The sequence below is a fragment of the Galeopterus variegatus genome, unplaced genomic scaffold (assembly GCF_000696425.1).
Source record: "Galeopterus variegatus unplaced genomic scaffold, G_variegatus-3.0.2 Scaffold5337, whole genome shotgun sequence".
Taxonomy (NCBI): domain Eukaryota; kingdom Metazoa; phylum Chordata; class Mammalia; order Dermoptera; family Cynocephalidae; genus Galeopterus; species Galeopterus variegatus.
The window spans coordinates 171,332-191,661 of NW_007731448.1; the positions used below are offsets into that span (position 1 = coordinate 171,332).

Sequence of the window (20,330 nt, forward strand, 5' to 3'; positions counted from 1 at the left end):
TTTTAAAAAAAAAAAAAAAAAAAAAAAAAAAAAAAAAAAAAAAAAAAAAAAAAAAAAAAGAAATAAAAATAATAAATGTTATTTTAAAAACTAACCAATCTAAAGTTTTAGTACTTCTGATTAATAGGCTAGGAGAAGTTGGGTACAAAAGGCTGATAAATTTGGTAGGAATTTAAAAAATAAGGTTCATTTGTATACTGAAAGAAAGTATATCACAATTCATTTTTTTTAAATACGGAAGAGAAAGATGCCTAATCTCAGTAAGTATCCAATCATAATAAAATGTGACTACTTTTAGCAAAGGAAGAATTATATTGGAAATCCTTTAGATTAAAATAGGTTTTCTACTTCCTTCGCGTTTCCCCAGAGTGCCTGGTATGCATACAACTGCATGTGTGTGTGTGCACATGCACACACACTGCATACAGTTCATTTCTCATTAACATAAGGCAGATTAGATCATTTTATTTTACTTTTAACCTTAAAAAATTGTGTCAAATTTTGGCACATGTATGAGTAAATGTATGTTATAGAAGTGCTCTTCAAATATTAGTGGTAAGCCATTTTCATTTTAACAACATTTATTACAAATCACGTTTTATAAACACTAGATAAATTACATACAAAAGCTAGACATAAATATACAGAAGCAAAACGAAAATAGCGGTACTAATAATGTGAGAAATAAGCTAACATAATGTTCAAACATGTATAACTTAATAAAATTACTAATAATTTTTCATGAATTCAAAAGCTATTCAGAAATGAAATGTAGTACATTCTGATTACTGTCAAAGTTGAGAATTATAGAAACAACTATCATAGCACTACTTATTTTAAAAATTCCTTTCAAACTTTCAAAAGACAAATGACTATTCTTAAAGACAAGTTAAACTGGGTAAAAGTTCTTATCTAGCTTCTTATCTTATGAACAATATAAAACTTTAGGCTTTGGTTAATAGATACTAAATTTAGAGGAAAATTTTAAACTAACATCTCCCTTATATGTTATATTCCTGAGTTTCTGCTAAAACACCATAGATAAAATAAAGAACTCAAATTTATAGCTTTGGATAACATTGCATTTTATTTTTGAAAAACAAAGAAGTACTGTGATTATTTTAAATGTGAATAATGGTGTTTAATAATATAATCACGACAGGAAGAAATATGTTTAATTTAGCTTAACTAAGGGAAAAATTAATGCCCTCTGATCGCTGTTTGCAAAGACCACTTGTAAGGTACGATAAAAAATATATTAAACCTGTCACCAATTTTTATTTGCACCTTATGAAATCATATTGATTTTGCAGTATAGAATGCTTTTATAAAAGAATTGAAATGATGTGATGTTAATGGTTAGTACAAGGCCAGGCACAGGGTGGGTGCTTCAATATTACTAACTAATTTAAAGTGAAAATTTTTTGATGTGTTATTTTTGCACATCAACATGCCATTCAATGTAGTAGTTATAAATCTGAAAATATCAAAAAACATATTAAACATGAAAATACATTTTTAGTGACAATCATAAAGGGAATTTTTACAAGTGGTTATTTTCAGTCTTAGTTTTATCAAAATAGAATTAAATTTCATATTACTTCTAAAAATAGGCCCATGAAAGCTGATTTCCTATTAGTTGCTATTCGTGATATGGATGGCAGGTTCAGTACCTTCGCACAAGATCAACCTATCAACACCTTCTGAACTGATAACTGTAGATTACAACATATATCTTAAAACAGTTTTTCCTGAAGAGTACATCCATAAATCTGAGGATTGGGTTCAAGAATGTGGATTTTTAAACAAGTAGCTTTCCCCTGCCTCCTGGTTAATTATTATCAGGTGGATTTGGGAAATAATGCTTTAAAACAACCAAAATAATTTTATCATACTGAGCATTACTTGATATAAATGGCATATGTAATGAAAATAAAATGTATCAAGCATTTTAATAATCTGCATAATTCATCAGCATGTCTAAGTATTTTTACCTAAAAGTCACAAGGTTTTGTTTTAATTCTCTTGATAGCCCACAAGAGCTGATAAAACAGTAATCACCTTTTTAAAAACTGCTGGTGATTGGGTTTCTCATAGTGTCAGTGTTGCATATACCTTTTCTTACCAGGAAGCAGAATCATCTAGCAGTTGTAATAAAAAATTTAAACAATGTGAAATTTATTCAAATAATCAAACTACTTATGCTCTAACCAACTGAATTTTTTTTTTTTTGCAGCTGGCCAGTAGGGGGATCCTGAACCCATGACCTTGGTGTAACAAGGCTGTGCTCTAACCAACAGAACTAACCGGCCAGCCTCACACTACTTACCAAGTAGTCTTTAAAGAGCTATACCAACATCAGTTAGTAGAGTTATTTGCAAAGCTGGTTATCAAATGCCTATTTCTTAAAAAATTCATTTTACAAAGTATTATGTCAGCACCATGTACAAAATCTCATTTGCCATATAATACAACTAGGAAGCAATTATTTAACTGGATATGTATAAAAGAAAAAAATATGCACAGGATCATTTTAATTGATCAACTAGTAACAAATCCTTCTAAATTAAAAAAGATAAAATAAGCAATGAAATGTATTCTCAAACAAGTATCATGGAGCACTGAGGAAAGTTTAAATTATGAGATTTGAAAGAACATTTAATTAGGATTAAAATCATGATGTTAGCCACTTCTATTTCCTTTTCTTTTTTTTTTTTGGCTGGCTGGATTGAACCCTGGACCTTGGTGTAATCAACATTCCACTCTAACCAACTGAGCTAACCCACCAGCTCTTGCCACTTCTATTTTCTAATAAGAGTATCATATGCAGAGAAACAAAACTGTAAGCTTACTGAAGTGGGCTAAGTAGTTTTTAAGCTGACTAAAACTACTTAATTTAAAATGAACTATTTTTGAACCTCAAGTAAATGATGCAATATTCAACAATTTATTAAAAAACAAATGTTAACAATTTTAGCATTAGTAAAAGCCATTGCTAATACATGAAAGTATATTATCAAATTCTATGTGCACAAGTTGGAAAGGGCTTAATACCAAGTCCTTGGTTCCACGTTGCACTTCATATTCCCATCTGTATATCAGCAAAGTTGTAGAAGCTGTCTACATCTCCAGGTGCCGTCTCCTTGCTTTCTGATACAAACATCTAGTTTAAATATAAAATAAACAAAAATAAATACTAGTGACTCCAAAATGCCAAAGCCCATGTTCTCCACAGAACAAAGTTACAAGCTCATTAAAAGAAATTCAAATACATAATTTAACCTATTAGATTTTCTATAGAATCCATGTAATATAGTTTTAATAGCTATAATATAAATTAACCTCTTTTAAAAGCACTGATGACATAATTAAGGTCATAATATTTCAGTTTCATAATATTTCAGTTATATTTTATTACACCTGGAATCTTATTGTTTAATATACAACACTCACTATTATGAAAGCTACTGAATAAGGTTTATTTAAAGAACTCTTATTTCCTCTATTTCCAATAATAATCTCAATAGGCTGAGAAGCAAAACTTGAGATTATCCTTTTCAAAGCTATTAAACATAGATATATTACTAATTTTAATGATTTATTTTCTAAACATCAATAAAGCAGTACTCAATAGAACCCTTCAAAAGTAGCTTTTACAAACGTCAGCCAGGAATCAAAGATCTGGATTCTAGCCTAGCTTTATCATGAACTAGCCATGTGATGCTAGCAATTTAATAAACCTTTCTGGGCTCAGTCTCCATACTTGTATAATAAGAAATTTGGATTAGATAATCTCCAAATCATTCAGCTCTAAAAAGTCCAAATCACATAGTAATTTTATCTCTTAGTTTTCTTTTCTATTCAATCTGATATTGGCCCTATCCCTTAGTTCTATTGTGATGATAAAGTGAGACAGAAGACAAAGTACTTTAAAATTTCAAATTCAGGAAACCATAAACCAAATCAGAGGATAAACCTAAAACTTCATCAGATTATTTATCAAAAAATAGTCAACTATATATTTACTCATTTAATCCTCTTTTCTATGTTTGGATTTTTAAGTTATATTAAGTAATTTAAGTCTGAAATTCTTATATACAGCAACTTCATCAACATATTTAGAAAATGCCTACATATAATGATTTCTAGATATAACTCAAGTTTAATTTTTGGTGAAGCATTCCTAAAGCAAATAAAAATGAACCCTGGGCAACAGGAATGTCTGTCTAAAGAATATAATCTTAGAAATAAAATATTTTCAACATATCAATATTTTAAAAAATAGGCTTGGCTTATTGCAAGTGCTTGAAGAGACATTTCATGAGACTTTTTACTTTAGAAACTTACGTACTATTGAAGGTTTTTAATAGGTAGATTCTTACTTTGTAATGATTTTAAGCAATTAAAGTTTTAGTTTGGCAAGGAAAAACCAAAGCTTAGTTTCCAATTACTTGCCATAGGTTCTAAAAATCATGATCTGTTGTCTTTTTAAAAATCCCAAGCAACACCAGGGATGAAATTATTATTTGATTGTAAGGAAAAGGAGATTAAATGAAAGATTAGATTGAAACGTAGTCAATAAAATCTTGTACCTTGGTCCCATTGAATATTTCGTTTACAATAAGTTGGCATCCTTCTACAGCACCATCTCCATTAAACTCCAAGGCAATAACAGGACCTATAAGCAAACCCAAGAAATGTTGTCTTAACATGAATACAAATATATTCTAAAATTCATTTTTTTATTCTCCCCTGAAGAATCTCCAGCATCTTCTTTGGGGGTGAGAGAAAAGGAAGAGGGAAATAGACAGATGGGACACATCACACCTCAGCTTCTTCTTCCTACTTTAATCATAAAACAAATTAACATAGTCTCATCACATGACAAGTAGCTTCAGTGCTATTATAGGACTAGTATCACATTTTTAAAGTATTGTAAATAGTCTGGCTTTTCTGGTTTTCATTCTTCTATAAAAGCCATAGAAACTCCACTCATTTAGCAGTCAAAGAACAGTTGATAAAATAGCAAATAAGATCAAAAGCAATCCAAGTCAACATAAGTAGGTTTTGACAGGCAGACAGCCTTGCTTCCAACTCCCCTACTTACCAGCCAAATTCTGAGCCATCAATAATGGAGCTAAGCCAAGTAGAAATTGAGGCCAGGCACCAAAAGTAATGACCACCTGATAATATTTCCCTTGAGTGTATCTTAAAGCTACATTCTAGAAACAAAGACCATGTTTTTCTTTTTAATGCTCTGAACAGAATATTTGTGCTTCCTTTCCCATACATTAACTTAAACACTTAAGACCACCTGTGCTTTAAATTCTGGGGTAAAGATTCATGATTTAATCTTCAGTCAGCTTGGATTGAAATGTAGCATTGACACTACTGATGTCCAATTGTTGGCAAGCATGACCATAAATTAGCCAAGCAAAATATGCCCTTCAATTCAATTAACATTTATTCAGATCACTATATTCCTAATAGATTTGCTTTTTATCTCTTACAGTGGTAGAGAAGTCCTGACCTCCAGGAAACCACAAATTTCTTGAAAAAAGACACAAACCCATTAAACAAATACAAAGCAACCAACATAGATTAATAAAGGACTAAGTAATGAAATACTAAGGTGAATGAATATGAAATACTAAGTTGGATCACAGGACTAGGCACAAGAATGAGAAAGAAAAGATCACACTATATTGGGCACCTAAATAACTGAAGACTTGTGATTTAATACAGACAACAAATACAGAAAAGGTAGGATATATAATAGTCGATTGTACACTTCGATACAGAGAATGAATTAATGTATGAGTTTTTCACCATCACAGTGTGTAGATCTAGGTAAAGAAAAAAAAGGTAACAGAACATTTTCTTGATCTTAGCAAGACTCTGTAGAGGAGGTAGGTGATAAGAGTGTATCAAATGAAGCAAGTGATGAATGATTGCAAGGGGGAACAATTCTAAAGGGAGGCTTACAGGGAAGGTTCTTATATTAGAGTGCCTACTCCAACCCATCGATCTGTTTAGAAAGTTGGACTCTGGTTTAAAAAAATAAATACTGAGGAAGGAAAACCGAAGAAAAAATGTTTATCTACAGGAGGAACAGAGGGGAGCAAGGTGGAGGGGATAGGGATGCAAGTGGAAACTTCTCTGAATGTACCTTGTTATATATATGAAAAGAAAAGCAAAAGCAGTCCCTAAAAATTAAAAACAAACTAAAACAAATGAGTCTGACTATATATCAAGTTAGTGACATGACCACACAGAGAAAAGAATTATTCCAACCAACCTTACCAGGCAACATTTCACCTTTACACCCTCAATGGGATATAGTCTAAGGACAAAAAGAATTCTTAAAACTTCATTTAGTAATCTCATTTTTAGTAGTAAGATTTGCCATTATTCTGAAACCATTTGTATTAGTCTGTTTTGTGTTGCTCTGACAGAATATCTGGAACTGGGTAATTTATAAAGAAAATGAAATTAATTGCTTACAGTTTCTGAGGCTGGGAGGTCCAAAGACCATCTGGTGGAGGCGATAGGGACCCAGAGGTCTCACATTGCAAGATGGTGGAAGCAGACAGAGCCAATAGAGAGCAAGACAGACTCTCCTCTTCTTTTAAAGCCCTCAGAACCACTCCCATGACCACCATTTTTAATCCATTCACTACTGCATGGTCCTACAATCCAATCACCTCTTCAAGGCTCCACCTTCCAATTACCATAATAGGATTTCCCACCCTGTTAACAATCACAGTGGGGGCTAAGTTTCTAATACATAAAGTTTGGGGAACACAATTCAAGCTTCAATGAGTTTTGGGGGGACATAATTCAATCCACTACACCATTACATGCATATTATAGGATAAGTTAAAGCAAATGAATTGAAAATATAAGGAACCAAGATTTTCAGAAGAGAAAAGTATTATAAATATAAAATGACAAAGATTTAGGTAAAAATCCTTTATATTGGCTATGAGTTGGTAACTGTTAAAGCTGGATGGTAGGTATAGGGGTTCATGGTATTTTTCTACTTTTTATATATTTAAAATTTTCCATTAAAAATAAAAAATCTGATTGGCAAAGTTAGAAAGGTCATGATAGAGAAGGGCCTCCTGAACATTTTGTAATAAAACATAGCTAACCTTACAAAAGAAAAGTCTATAACCTTAAATTTTCATTTAGAAATATCATCTGAACTCATGATCTCTTTTCTTACTTTTTAAAAATACGTAGTTTCTTGCTATGTCCACTGAAAATGCCTAAAAGAAAAATGACAACCCAGTAATACATAGCACCTAACATTTGTTTCTAAATATCATTCCCCACTAAAAAGAACTAAGTCATCTTAGAAAAATGGATGATTCCATGTCTGGGGCAAGAAATGGATTAAGGCTGGCTGGTTAGCTTAGTTGGTTAGAGCAGTGGTATAACACCAAGGTCAAGGGTTTGGATCCTCTTACCAGCCAGCTGCCAAAAAAAGAAATGGATTAAGATCAACCTGGAATATCTTGTTGAGCCAAAAAGCAATGAAACTATCAAAGGCCAATGGGGTTGTATCAAAAGGACACAGAGCTAGCCTGAAGGGGCTCCCAATTGGCCAAAGATGAGACACAGTGAGATCAGAAGGAATAATGACTACAAGTTTATTAAAACATACTGAATATGGGCCGAGCCCGTGGCGCACTAGGGAGAGTGCGGCGCTGGGAGCGCAGTAGTGCTCCTGCCGTGGGTTTGGATCCTATATAGGGATGACCGGTGCGCTCACAGCGCTCACTGGCTGAGTGCGGTGCAGCCGGTCTCCAAAAAAAAAAAAAAAAAACCATACTGAATATATAAAAAGTCTAGTTCATAATGATATTTAGAAAAAAGAAACAAGAAACAAACAAAACTCACTGGACACACTAGAGGTTGCTAGGGTAACAATTCATGACTCTGAAAACTGATGCTTAATTTTCCCTTTATTTATTCTGCTTTCCTGATATGAAGCATATTTCAAGTTAACCAACAGCTCTGGCGTACAAGGAGAAGTTCTATTAACATCCATTAATAAATGCAGAGGTAGTGACATGATTAGAAAATGATCATTTTGCAACTCCTATTAAAATAATTGGTTCAGGCAACAATCATCAACGATTTTAGCATTCCACAGGGAAGACTGGCAGGAAACTCTGCAATGAAAAGATAAGGTCGTCACCACCTGAACCCACAGATCAATCTTAAGATCATTAAAGGTACAACAATCAAACATTAAGTGCCTTGTCATTTAAAGCAATAGGAAATAGTGCTACCTATGAAGTATTCTTGCCAAAAAAATAACTAAACCTGAGTATAAACAAGGATTTGATCTAACTTCTAGTCTACAAGAAATATAGAGTAATGAATTAAATAACCCCATGAATTCTACAGGACAATTGACCAAGCTTCTTTCACAAGACAAAGGCATGAAACAAAAAGGGGAGGGGGAACACCTATTTTTGATTAAGAGAGATATAAGATACAAAACAACCAAATATAGTGAGTGGGCCTATTTTATATCTGGATCAAATGAACTGTAAAAATACATAAAGAATTGTTTTAGGCAACTAGGGAAATTTGCATATGGATTGGGTATTAAATGATATTAAGGAATTATTGTTAATGCTGTTAGATGTAATAATGTATTGTGGTTACCTAAAACATGTTTTTTTTATTTTAAGACACACTGAAATATTTAGGGATGAAATGACAGCACATATCAAAATTTGATTAAAATATTTTAGCAAAAAAGGAGATTATAGATTTTTTTAAAGTATGGCCAAAAGTTGATGAAACTGGGGGATAAGTACATATGGGGTCATTGTACTCTCTACTTTTCAGTAGAGATAGTACATTTCGAAATTTGCAAAAAAGAATTTAAAAAGCATTTAAAACCAAATAAATATTTAACTAAAAAGAAAAAGCTGATAATAAATGTAGAGTTTCCAGTTTTGTAGAGAGTAGAAAGTTTGAATTAAGGTGGAATAGAGTATACTTTTATTCAGAATCACTACAAGGAAATACGGTAGCTATTTTTGAAAAATAAAGTTAGACATTTATTATTGAAAGTTCCTGTTTTCTATAAAGAGAACATAATCTAGTTCAGAAATATAATCTTGATAGAATTACCCAGGCATGTTAACTTGCTTGATATTCTTTGACTAGAATATGATGAACTTCTAATAAGTGACCCAATAAATTTCCAACAAAGAAATACCAACAAAAAAGGTGGACAAGTGCATCAGTTTTGATTAACATGTGTAGATAATCTTAAAATTTGAAAAAAACTACAATGTTAATAACACACTTTTAAAAACAGTCTTATTTATCTAATGATGATGACTACAATTACTGTCATTACTTCAAATGGAACTATGAGATCAACAAGGATCACTGGTTATGTTTTTTATTTTAATGTGAACGTCTTATTCAAATTGTTCGCAGTAGCTTTACATCTAAATGTTTCAGCTTTCATGAAAAATTGTGAGACTCTGAAGTAGACAAAAAAAGACTCCTGGATGTCCTATCTAGCAAACCCTTCAGAGTTATCTAATATGATCTTGGAACAAGCCACTATCATGTCTCAATTAGATTACAGCAACAACCAGCCTCCTAGCTGGCCTGTTTCCTTTCCCCTTAAGAGCAACCAGAGTCATAGGAGTTACATTTTAAAAGGACCATGATAGGGCTGGTCTGTTAGCTCAGTTGGTTAGAGCACAGAGTTAAAACACCAAGGTCAAGGGTTCAGATTCACATACAGGCCAGCCGCCAAAAACTAGAAAAAAATAAAATAAAAAACAATAAAAGGACCATGACATCCCTCTGCTTTAAAACCTCCAAGAAAATATGATCTATATTTTTCTTATTTTTAATTGCTTTAAAAATAACTGACAGCTCAAAGCAATCACATTAATGATGTATTAGGTGTTTACGGCATATGTAATAGTAAAAAATATGACAATAATGACACAGCAATGGGACAGAAGGACTGAGAATATAATGTTATCAGGTCCTTATATTATAGATGAAGATCTATAATACTGTGGACTCAAAATTATTTTAAAATGTATGCTATAAAACCTAAGGCAACCATTAAATAAGTTTTAGAAAAAAGGGTATAAATAATAAGTCAATAGAAGAGATTAAATAGAATGACAAAAAATGCTCAATTAAACAGAAAAAGAAGTAACAAGAAACAAAGGACAAATGGAACAGAAATCAGCTAGCTAGATAGAGTTTGATCCAAGTATATCAATAATCTCTTTCAATGTTGTAGTGAATTGAATAATGTCCCCCCCAAACTCACTGAAGCTTGAATTGTGTCCCCCAAGGTTTACGTATTAGAAACTTGGTCCCCACTGTGACTGTAAAGAGGGTGGGAAATCCTATTACGGTAATTGTAAGGTGGGGCCTTGAAGACGTGATTAGATTATAGGGCTATGCAGTGGTGAATGGATTAAAAATGGTGGCCAGGGGCGTGGTTCTGAGGGCTTTAAAAGAAGAGGAGAGTCTGTCTCTCTCTGCTTCCACCGTCTTGCAGTGTGAGACCCCTGAGTCACTGTCAGCACCACCAGACGGACTTTGGACTTCTCAGCCTCAGAAACTGTAAGCAATAAATTTCATCTTCTTTATAAATCACCCAGTTCAGTGTATTTTGTTATAAGCAACAAAAATGGACTAATACAAATGTGAATGGTCTAAACACAGCAGTTAAAAGAGACTGTCAGATTGGACTGAAAAGCAAAAACCAACTATATGCTATCTACAAAAAACTCACTTTAAATATACAGACTTATAGTTTAAAAGAAAAGAAATATAGGATGAAACAGTAACCAAAGCTGGAGTAGCTATATTAATTTCAGACAAAATAAATTTCAGAACAGGGAAATTACTAAAGAGGGAGATTTCATGATGATAAATGATTCTCCAAGAAAATATAACTAAATGTGAATGCATCTAACAATAGAGCTTCAAAATATATGAGGCAATAGAATCTGAAAAGAATCTGATAGAATCTGAAAAGAGAAATAGACAAATCCATAATTATAGCTGGAGACCTCAACAAATTCCTCTCTCATTAATTTATGGAACAAGTAAGCAGAAACTCAGCAAGGATATAGATGACCTGAATAGCACTACCAACCAAAATGACCTAGTAGACATTTATAGAACATTCCACCAAGCAACAGCAGATTACATATTCTTTTCACATGCACATAGAATATTCACCAAGATAGACCATATTCTGTGCCATAGAACAAACTTTAACTAATTAAAGAGAACAGAAATCATACAACTGTGCATTCTTGGACCATAACAGAATTAATCTAGAAATCAATAACAGAAATATATCTGGATAATCCCCAAATGTTTGGAAATTAAACAATATACTACTAAATAATCCACAGATCAAGTGAAAAGTCTCAAGAAAAGCTAAAAAATGTTTTTAACTAAATCAGGGTCAATATACTTTTAATGTAAAGGGCCAGATAGGAAATATTTTAGGCTTAGTGGCCATACAGTGTCTGTCACAACTAATCAATTCTGCTGTTGTAGTTCAAAAGAAGCAAAACACAACAAATAAAAGGATGAAAATTAAACTTAAACTGAAAAAAAAAAAATTAGTGTGGCTGTGCTCCAATAAGACTTCACTTACTAAAGCAGGCAGTGAGCCATACTTTTTGCCAAACCCTGAATTAAATGAAAATGAAAATACAACATATCTAAATTTGCAGGATGTGGCTAAATCAGTGCTTAAAGAAAACTTTTTAACATTAAATACATATACAGTCAATCCTCATTATTCACGGATCTCTTAATCGCATTTTGCCTACTTGCTAAAATTCATTTGTAACCCCCAAAATCAATATTAGCAGTGCTTTCATGGTTATTCATATAGATGTACAGAGTGGCAAAAAATCTGAGTTACATGTTCCCAGCTGAGGCTGAACAAAGCAATGCTGTGACTTCTTGCTTCGGCTCTCATATTGTAAACAAGTCTGTCCTTTTCACAGTCTATGTAGTGCCATGTTTTTCCCACTTTAGTGCTTTTTGTTAGTGATTTTGCTGTTTCAAATGGCCCCCAAACATAGTACTGAAGTGCTGCCTAGTGTACATAAGCTGAGGAAGGCTGTGCTGTGCCTCACAAGAAAATATGTGCGTTAGAGAAGCTTCGCTCAGGCGTGCGTAACAGTGCTGTTGGCTGTGAGTTCAATGTTAATGAATCAACAATTCATACTAAATAAGGTGTCTTTAAACAGAAGCACACATAAAACAAGGTTATGTACCTATCAGTTGATGAAAATGTGACTGGAGACTTGCAGGAAACCTAACCCTGTATTTCTCCTAGGAGCAGCCTCTAATTCAGTGTTCACAGGACACAGCTACCATGAATAATGAAAATCAACTGTATTAGAAAAGAAATATCTAGGGCCGGCCCGGTGGCGCACTGGAGAGTGCACCGCTTGGAAGCGCGGCGGCGCTCCCGCCGAGGGTTCGGATCCCATGTGGAGACCGGTTCCTGCTCACTGGCTGAGCGTGGTGCGGGCGCAACACCGAGGGTTGCAATCCCGTTGCCGGTCCCCGGTATGGGCGTGACACCGAGGGTTGCGATCCCGTTACTGGTCAGTAAAAAAGACAAAAAAAATAAATAAATAAAAATTAAAAAAAAAAAAAGAAAAGAAATATCTAAAATCAGTAACCTAAGCTTAAATCTTAAGAAACGAGAAAAAGAGCAAATCAAATGTAAAGCCAGTGAAAGGAAGGAAATAATAAATATTAGAGCAGAAATCAATGAAATTTAAAAGAGAAAAATAGAATCAATGAAACAAAAAGCTGCTTCTTTGAAATTATTAATAAAATGATAAACTTCTTATGAAAAGGTGCTCAACATCACCAATCATCAGGAAGACACAAATAAAAACCACAATGAGATATCAACTCACACATGTTAGAATGGCTATTATCAAAGAGAAAAGTGTTGGCGAGGATACGGCGAAAAGAACCCTTGTGCACTGTTGGTGGGAATGTTAATTGGTACAGCCATTATGGAAAACAGTATGAAAGTTCTTCAAAAAATTAAAAATGGAACTACCATATCATCCAGCAATCCCTCTTCTGGGTATATATCCATCCAAAGGAAATAAAATCACTGTCTCAAAGAGATAACTGCACTCCCACAGTTCATTACAACTTTACTCACAATAGCCAAGATATGGAATCAACCTGTGTCCACCAACAGATGAATGGATTAAGAAAATGTAGGTATATGTATAATGGAATATTAATCAACCACAAAAAAAGGAAATCCTGGCATTTGCAACAACATGGGTAAACCTGGAAGGCATGATGCTAAATGAAATAAATCAGAGAGAGAAAGACAAATACTACATTATCTCACTTATATGTGGAATCTAAAAGTCAAACTCATAGGAACACAGAATAAAATGATTGTTGCCAGGGACTGGGGGAAATGGGAGGATGTTGATACAAAGTGCATAAACTTGCAGTTATAAGATGAATAAGTTTTAGGGATCTCAAGTACAGCATGGTGACTATAGTTAATTTTGTATTGTATACTTGAAATTTGCTAAGAGTAGATCTTAAAATGTTCTTACCACACACACACACAAAACGGTAACTATGTGAGGTGATGGATGTGTTAACTAACTTGTGGTAATCATTCCACAATATATGCATATATCAAATAATCACATTGTACACCTTAAAAATATATAATTTTTTTTGTCAATTATACCTCAATAAAGCTGGGAAAAAAACCCCCAACCAACCAAACAACAACAAAAAAAGATAAACCTCTATCCAGGATGATGGGAGAGTGATAGGGTCAGTGAAAGTGAAGGGGAGAGGACTCAATAAGATAGCCTGAAGGGTCTTATATATAATAAATAAATTAAATTTATAGCTAAAAACCTTCCAAAAAACAAATCTCCAGACTCAGTAATCTCACTCCTACGTATTTACCCAAGTGATTTGAAAAGGTATGTACACTGAAAAACCTATTTATATAGCAGCTTTATTTATAATTAGCAAAAACTGAAAACAATCAAGATGTCCAACAAGTGAATGGAAAAACAAACTGGTACATGCATACAGGGAAATACTATTCAGCAATAAAAAGGAATAAGTTATTGAGTCACCAAACAAGACGTATGAATCACAAATGCATTTCAATAAATGAAAGATGCCAGATCCAAAAGGCTACAAATTCTATGATCCCATTTATCCAACATTCTGGAAAAGGCAAAATTACACAGGGACAGAAAATCTATTGGTTGCCAGGAGTTGTGGTTGACTGACTGCAAAGGGGCCACACAAGGGAAATTTTTAGGGAGATGACACTGTTTTCTATGATACCGAGGTGGTGGATGGGGTGGTAGACTCTGCATTTGTCAAAATCCATGCAGACTGAACTTTATTATTTGCAAATTTAAAAAAAATTAACCAAAATGTCAGGGGATTCCAAGATGGAATGCAGCTTGTGACAAATCTAACTGTATTACATGTGTATGGCACAAGCTCAATGAAGGGGGTGATGGATAAAGGAGTTGACCTCAGCTACTTTGGAGTGGCTACCATAAGGCTAAAGATGAAAAGAACTGTACAACACTGCACTCTAGTTGGTAAATAAGTTTCTCACAGGGGTATGGTTAGTAATTCTAAAGCTATGTTATATGTATAGTAGGGTTGAACAAATAAGTGAATAAAGTGTAGATAACAAGAGCCAGGTTTCTCACTTTCAGAGTAAGAAGTCACAATAAAGCAAAAGAAGGGAGACTAGAATGAACCCTGTGGTGCTAATTATGGTCAGATACATTTTAATATATACACAGATAGATACAGAACTAATTATAGATATGTGTGTATATATGGATTAATATTCATACAGATATTTCCTACTTCTGTCTGTTGAAAGGGCCTAGAACCAGTGTTACCCCAGTAGTGATGGACATAACTAGCTAGCATCCAGATCCTGATTTCTAACTACCATTCTAGAATAAAAGGAACCAGAACTCCTTGGGGAAATGGTTGATACTAGTACTGGGGCAAGGAAAATATAGGATGAGCCTACAGCATCTTGTAGAGCCAGAAAGTAAGGGAGTGTTCAAAAATCGAAAGGAAGAAAAAACCCAAAAACCAAAACACAAAAATCAAAAGGATAGAGGTATGTCAAAGGGACAGAGGAGCCAACCTAAAAGAGCTCCCAGTGGCTAAAACTGGAACAATTTTATAGTATTGGATTATAACCCCCAAAATAAAATACATACCCATGAGTCAATACTGATAGAAATAAATGGAGGAAAAGGGACAAATCTTTCTTACAAAAGAATGCCAAATAATGTATGTGATATTTCTCTCTCCAGGAGGTGGAGCTTAATTCTCTTCTCCTTGAGTGTGGGCTGGTCTTAGTGACTCACTTTCCAAAGAACAGGGTATGGAAAGAGAAACACAAAAACTTTGCAGTAGAGAAACCTGGCAGATACCACCTCATGTTGATATCATGTGCTCTTTGATGTGATGTGATGAGAAGGGAACTTCACCTCTTCCCCAAAACTCATAACTGTAGTCTAACTAGAGAAAACATAGACAAACCCAAATTGAGGGGCATTCTACAGAATACCTGACCAGTAGTACTGTTCAAAAGTTCAAGCTTATGAAAAACAAGGTAAGACTGAAGAACTGTCAGATTGGAGGAAGTTAAGGAGACAAGGCAACTAAAAGCAATGTGAAATCTTGGATTGAATTCTGGAGCCAAAAAAGGACATAGTTGGAAAAATTAGTGATACTTGAATAAAGTCTATAGATTAAGTTAATAACATTTTACCAATGCCAATTTTTTTTTTTTACTTTTTGTCTTTTTTCGTGTCCGGCAATGGATCACAACCCTCAGTGTCGCGCCCGTACTGGACCGGGACCAGCGACGGGATCGCAACCCTCGGTGTCATGCCTGCACCTCGCTCAGCCAGTGAGCGGGAACCGGTCTGTATGTGGGATCTGAACCCTCGGCGGGAGCGCCACCACGCTCGCAAGCGGCGCACTGTAGCAGTGCGCCACCGGGCCGGCCCGGAAATTTATATTTTTAAAAGCACCCTAGAACTGGTTTTGAGAATTAGGTTTAGAAGATTCTCAAGATAGAAAATAATGAATTCTCTTATTAAGCAGTCATATAGCTTTATTAACTGAACGTAAATAATTGTGACTACTTTAACTGAAGAGGAAAATTTAGAGACTCTGAGGTATAAAGTGTTTAAGATAAATGTGAATTTTCAAAAGAATAAGTCTATCCTTAGCAATTTTGCCCCCCAGGGTACATTTAGCAATGTCTGAAAACATTTTCGGTTTTTTTGGTTGCCAGAACTTGGCGGCGGGCGGGGGGGAGTGTTACTGGCATCTAGTGGGTAGAGGCCAGAGATGCTGCTAAACATCCTATAATGTACATGACAGCCCCCCATAACAAATAATTATCTGGCCTAAAATGTCAACAAGTGTCAAGGTTGAGAAACTCTACGTTAGAATGATGGATGGCCACTTTTAGATAAGGGCCCAGTCCGTCCAACAACTGCTAGAATATCTCCACTGACAGCCTGCTCACTATTCCACATGAATCAATGCACTACTGAGCAGCTTAAAATTTTCTCCAACTTTTTATTTTGAAAATTTTTACACATTATAGTTGAGTTGAATGAATAGCATAAACATCCATTTGTCCTTTACCTACATCTATGAAGAGTTAATATTTAGCCACATTTGCTTTATTATATGCTACACACCATCTGCACACATGCTTTTGTTTGTTTTGCTGAGTCACTTGAAAGTAGCAGACCTCAGTATGCATCTCCTACATAACCACAATATCATTATCACACCTAAGGATATTAACAATAATTCCCTATCATCTTCAAACTTCTGAAATTGTCCCAAAAATGCCTTTTATAGCTTTGTAGCTCATCCCACCCCATTCCAAGATCCAATCAAGGCTTACTCACTGCAATTAGTTGTTATGTCTCTGTAGTCTCTTTTATTTTTTTTATTTTTATATTTTTTTAAGATGACCGGTAAGGGGATCTTAACCCTTGTCTTGGTGTTGTCAGCACCACGCTCAGCCAGTGAGCTAACCAGCCATCCATATATGGGATCTGAACCCATGGCCTTGGTGTTATCAGCACCACACTCTCCCAAGTGAGCCACAGGCTGGCCCCAAGTAGTCTCTTTTAATCCACAACAGTTCCCCTATATTTTTTGTTTGTTTTTCATGACATTGTCTGAAGAGACCTAGCCAGTTGTCTTGTAGAATGTCTTCTGTTTTGGATTTGTCTCATTGTTTCTTCATGGTGTCCATTTAATATATTTCCTTTCTTTCCTACAAACTTGAAGTTAAGTCTTGGCTCGATTAGATTCAGGTTAAATATTTTCAGCAAGAACACTTCAAAGACGATGTGGGAGCACATAGGCTTGACAAAGAACAGGGAGTGCACCAAGGGCAGAAGTCCTAAATGCATGTATGCAGAACCTAAGTGCTGAAAACAGCACATGCTGGAAACAGCAAATAGTTTCTGATAGATTAAATAAGAACATTAAGGTCATTTCTTATACAGTTTCACTCCATTTCCTTTGTTTCTCATGATGTTTTCCAGAGAATGCCCCATAGCCAATTTCTTTTCATTCCTTTGACAAATGATTAAGTTGTTTTTTCTCTTGTATTTCCTTGTTTTTATATTAAAAGCTGAAGCAAGTACTGACTTGGGGCTGTGCCTTGTTTCTCCCTTCTTGAGGGAGTTTTCTCAGTGCAGTCCCTTTGGGCTTCTCATTGCTCTTAATATTTGGGCTCTGAGTAATCTTTGCATCTCTGTCACACATTGAGAAGTGACAAGATGATATTGTGTATTTCTCATTGCATCACATCAGGAGAAACACAATGTCAGGGTGTCCATCAGTGATGCTAAGTTTGATTACTGGGTTAACACAGTGATAATCACATCTCTGCTGTAAAGGTACACTTCCCCTTTAAAGGGGTACTCTGCCCCTACTACTTCTCAGACCTCTACTAAATCAGAATACATAAATATACTATTTATTAGCAACTTTTACTCCAATAGTTTCAGCATCCACTGATAATCTTTGTCTGAAGTAATTATTACACTGGGGTTAGAAAATGGTGATTTCCAAAGTCTGTGATTCTACATTTATTAGTTCACAATACTGTGAACAACAGACAAGTGTTCCTTTACCACCCCCACCTCACTTTTTGTTCATCATTATAGATGCATGGATTTCTGTTTTTGCTAAATCATTACCCTCATTATTCTTTTTGATGGTCAAATTGTCCCAGATTTAGCCAGTGGAAACTCCTTCAAGCTGGCTCGTGTGACCTTCTGACATGACCTCATCAGTCTTTGAGTACTTCCTATGGGCAATGGGCATCTTTGGTTTTTAAGACTTGTTTATATCATGTTTATTTGCTGAAATTCCTGTAACATTTGCTCACTGATTTTAGTTCTAGTTTTTGCAGCAACAGAACATTTTACTTCTCCCATATAGAAAGTTCTGTTACATGCAGATATTGTATTTGGGTTGGAGCAATCCTATGATACTAACATCACACAAGTATATAAATTGTGAATTTACACTTACTCGTATGCTCACTTCATTCCTAATCCTCACACTATAGGATGTCCATTGTACTTATTGCTTGATTCAATTCCCGAAAGCTGCTGAGAGTTTAAAGGTTCATTTTCAAGGTTCCATCAGAATGTTTCCATGTCAAAATGGTTGCATCAAAAGGGCCAGATCATAATTTCTTGTATATATTCTGGGGTAGATTCATGTATTGGGGTGGAGCAAGTCCTTACTACTACTAAAGTGACCACGAAAGTATAAGAAATACTGTATTAATACTTAACAGCTGAGCTACACCCAGCATTACTTATTAAAATTATCATAAAAATCTCCAACATTTTCACACAAGTTTTGCAGTTTATTATAATTTACTTATACATAAAGAGCATATAAATGTAGATGTGACCTCTTCCTAGGGTATCCCAATCAGCATTGCTTATTACTATATACATTTGCTTAGGCCAGTCAAGAAAAGCCTGATGAGCCTTGAGCAAACAATGTCGCCACTGTGAACAGATTAAGTACTACTCTGTCCTCTAGCAGTACACCTTCAAATACAGATAGCCAGATGACAACCCTTCAGGAGGGCACACAACTCCAGTTGCTCTCTTTGCAGCCAGTATCTGAAATTTATTGGTGGCATTCACCCATTGGGAAGAACGATTTTTAAATTATACATGGCAAGTTAATCAATCATATTAAATACATAAAATATTATACAACCTTAAATTTATTTCTTTTCCAGTATGGTGAAAGCACACTGAAGGCAAAAAGAATCTTTTATCAAGTGCTTTCCAACTCGGTACAAAGGTACAATAAAATAATAATTAAAAATAATAAAATATATAATAATAAAGTCTGACTTTCAAGCACTAAGAACATAGAATAAGAAAAGAACTAATGCCTAATTTCTAGTTAGTTATCTAGGGCTTCTTGAGTGATATGAAATTTTTGACATTTCTGAGCAGTAATAGGAAAAGACATAGAACAAATGGGAAAGAGAAGGCAATGTAAGAGAAATGTTAAAAGCAAGAGTAAATTAAATCAGCATGTCAAGAAAATAACCACAAAAATACCAATCATCCAGAAGGTACCTTTGTTCAGAAGAGGAAGGAAGTCAGGTGCTTTTTCTCGAAAAACCCTTTGAGCATCCTCAGGTTTCATGGACACTTCCTTTGTCTGAACTAGGAAAAAGTCTTTACCAACCATCTGTGGAAAAGAAAATTTCATTTAGATTTTAAAATGAATTTCTGAGACTAAAACAATATTTTCATAGTCTAGTATTTTTCTGTATAAAATATAACAGCACATTGATTTTTGTTTTAGTTATGACTCTAATTCAGTGTGTTTGCTGCAGGAAGTTCTCACATATACTTGATTCTTTTTTCTAGATGGGTGGTTCTGGTTAAGAATTAGTACTATAATGCCTACTGTTAAGATTAAGGGTCAAAGAAATGTAAATTATCCCTCAAATTTAAAACATAATTAAAAACAATTTTTTGGGCCGGCCCGGTGGCGCACTTGGTAGAGTGTGGCGCTTGAGAGCGTGGCGGCGCTCCCGCTGAGGGTTCGGATCCCATACAGAGACCGGTCTGCTCACTGGTTGAGCGCGGTGCGGGCACGACACCGAGGGTTGCGATCCCGTTGCTGGTCGCGGTACGGACGCG

General features: G+C 34.7%; 1 protein-coding gene across 2 annotated transcripts in view; it reads right to left on the reverse strand.

Moving 5' to 3' along the window:
* Positions 1–2,924: 2,924 nt before the first annotated feature.
* RP2 (retinitis pigmentosa 2 (X-linked recessive)) overlaps positions 2,925–20,330 on the reverse strand; it is a 35,743-nt gene continuing 18,337 nt past the window's right edge. The window contains exons 3-5 of one of the 2 annotated variants that reach the window (XM_008589269.1): positions 19,758–19,872; positions 4,593–4,678; positions 2,925–3,163 (exon numbers count right to left, since the gene is read on the reverse strand). In XM_008589269.1, the coding sequence (XP_008587491.1) occupies positions 3,080–3,163; positions 4,593–4,678; positions 19,758–19,872 (285 nt within the window). In that variant the 3' untranslated portion in view covers positions 2,925–3,079. Of the gene's footprint in view, positions 3,164–4,592; positions 4,679–8,013; positions 8,181–19,757; positions 19,873–20,330 lie in introns of those variants that run through there. The other variant, XM_008589271.1, reaches the window with a different exon arrangement.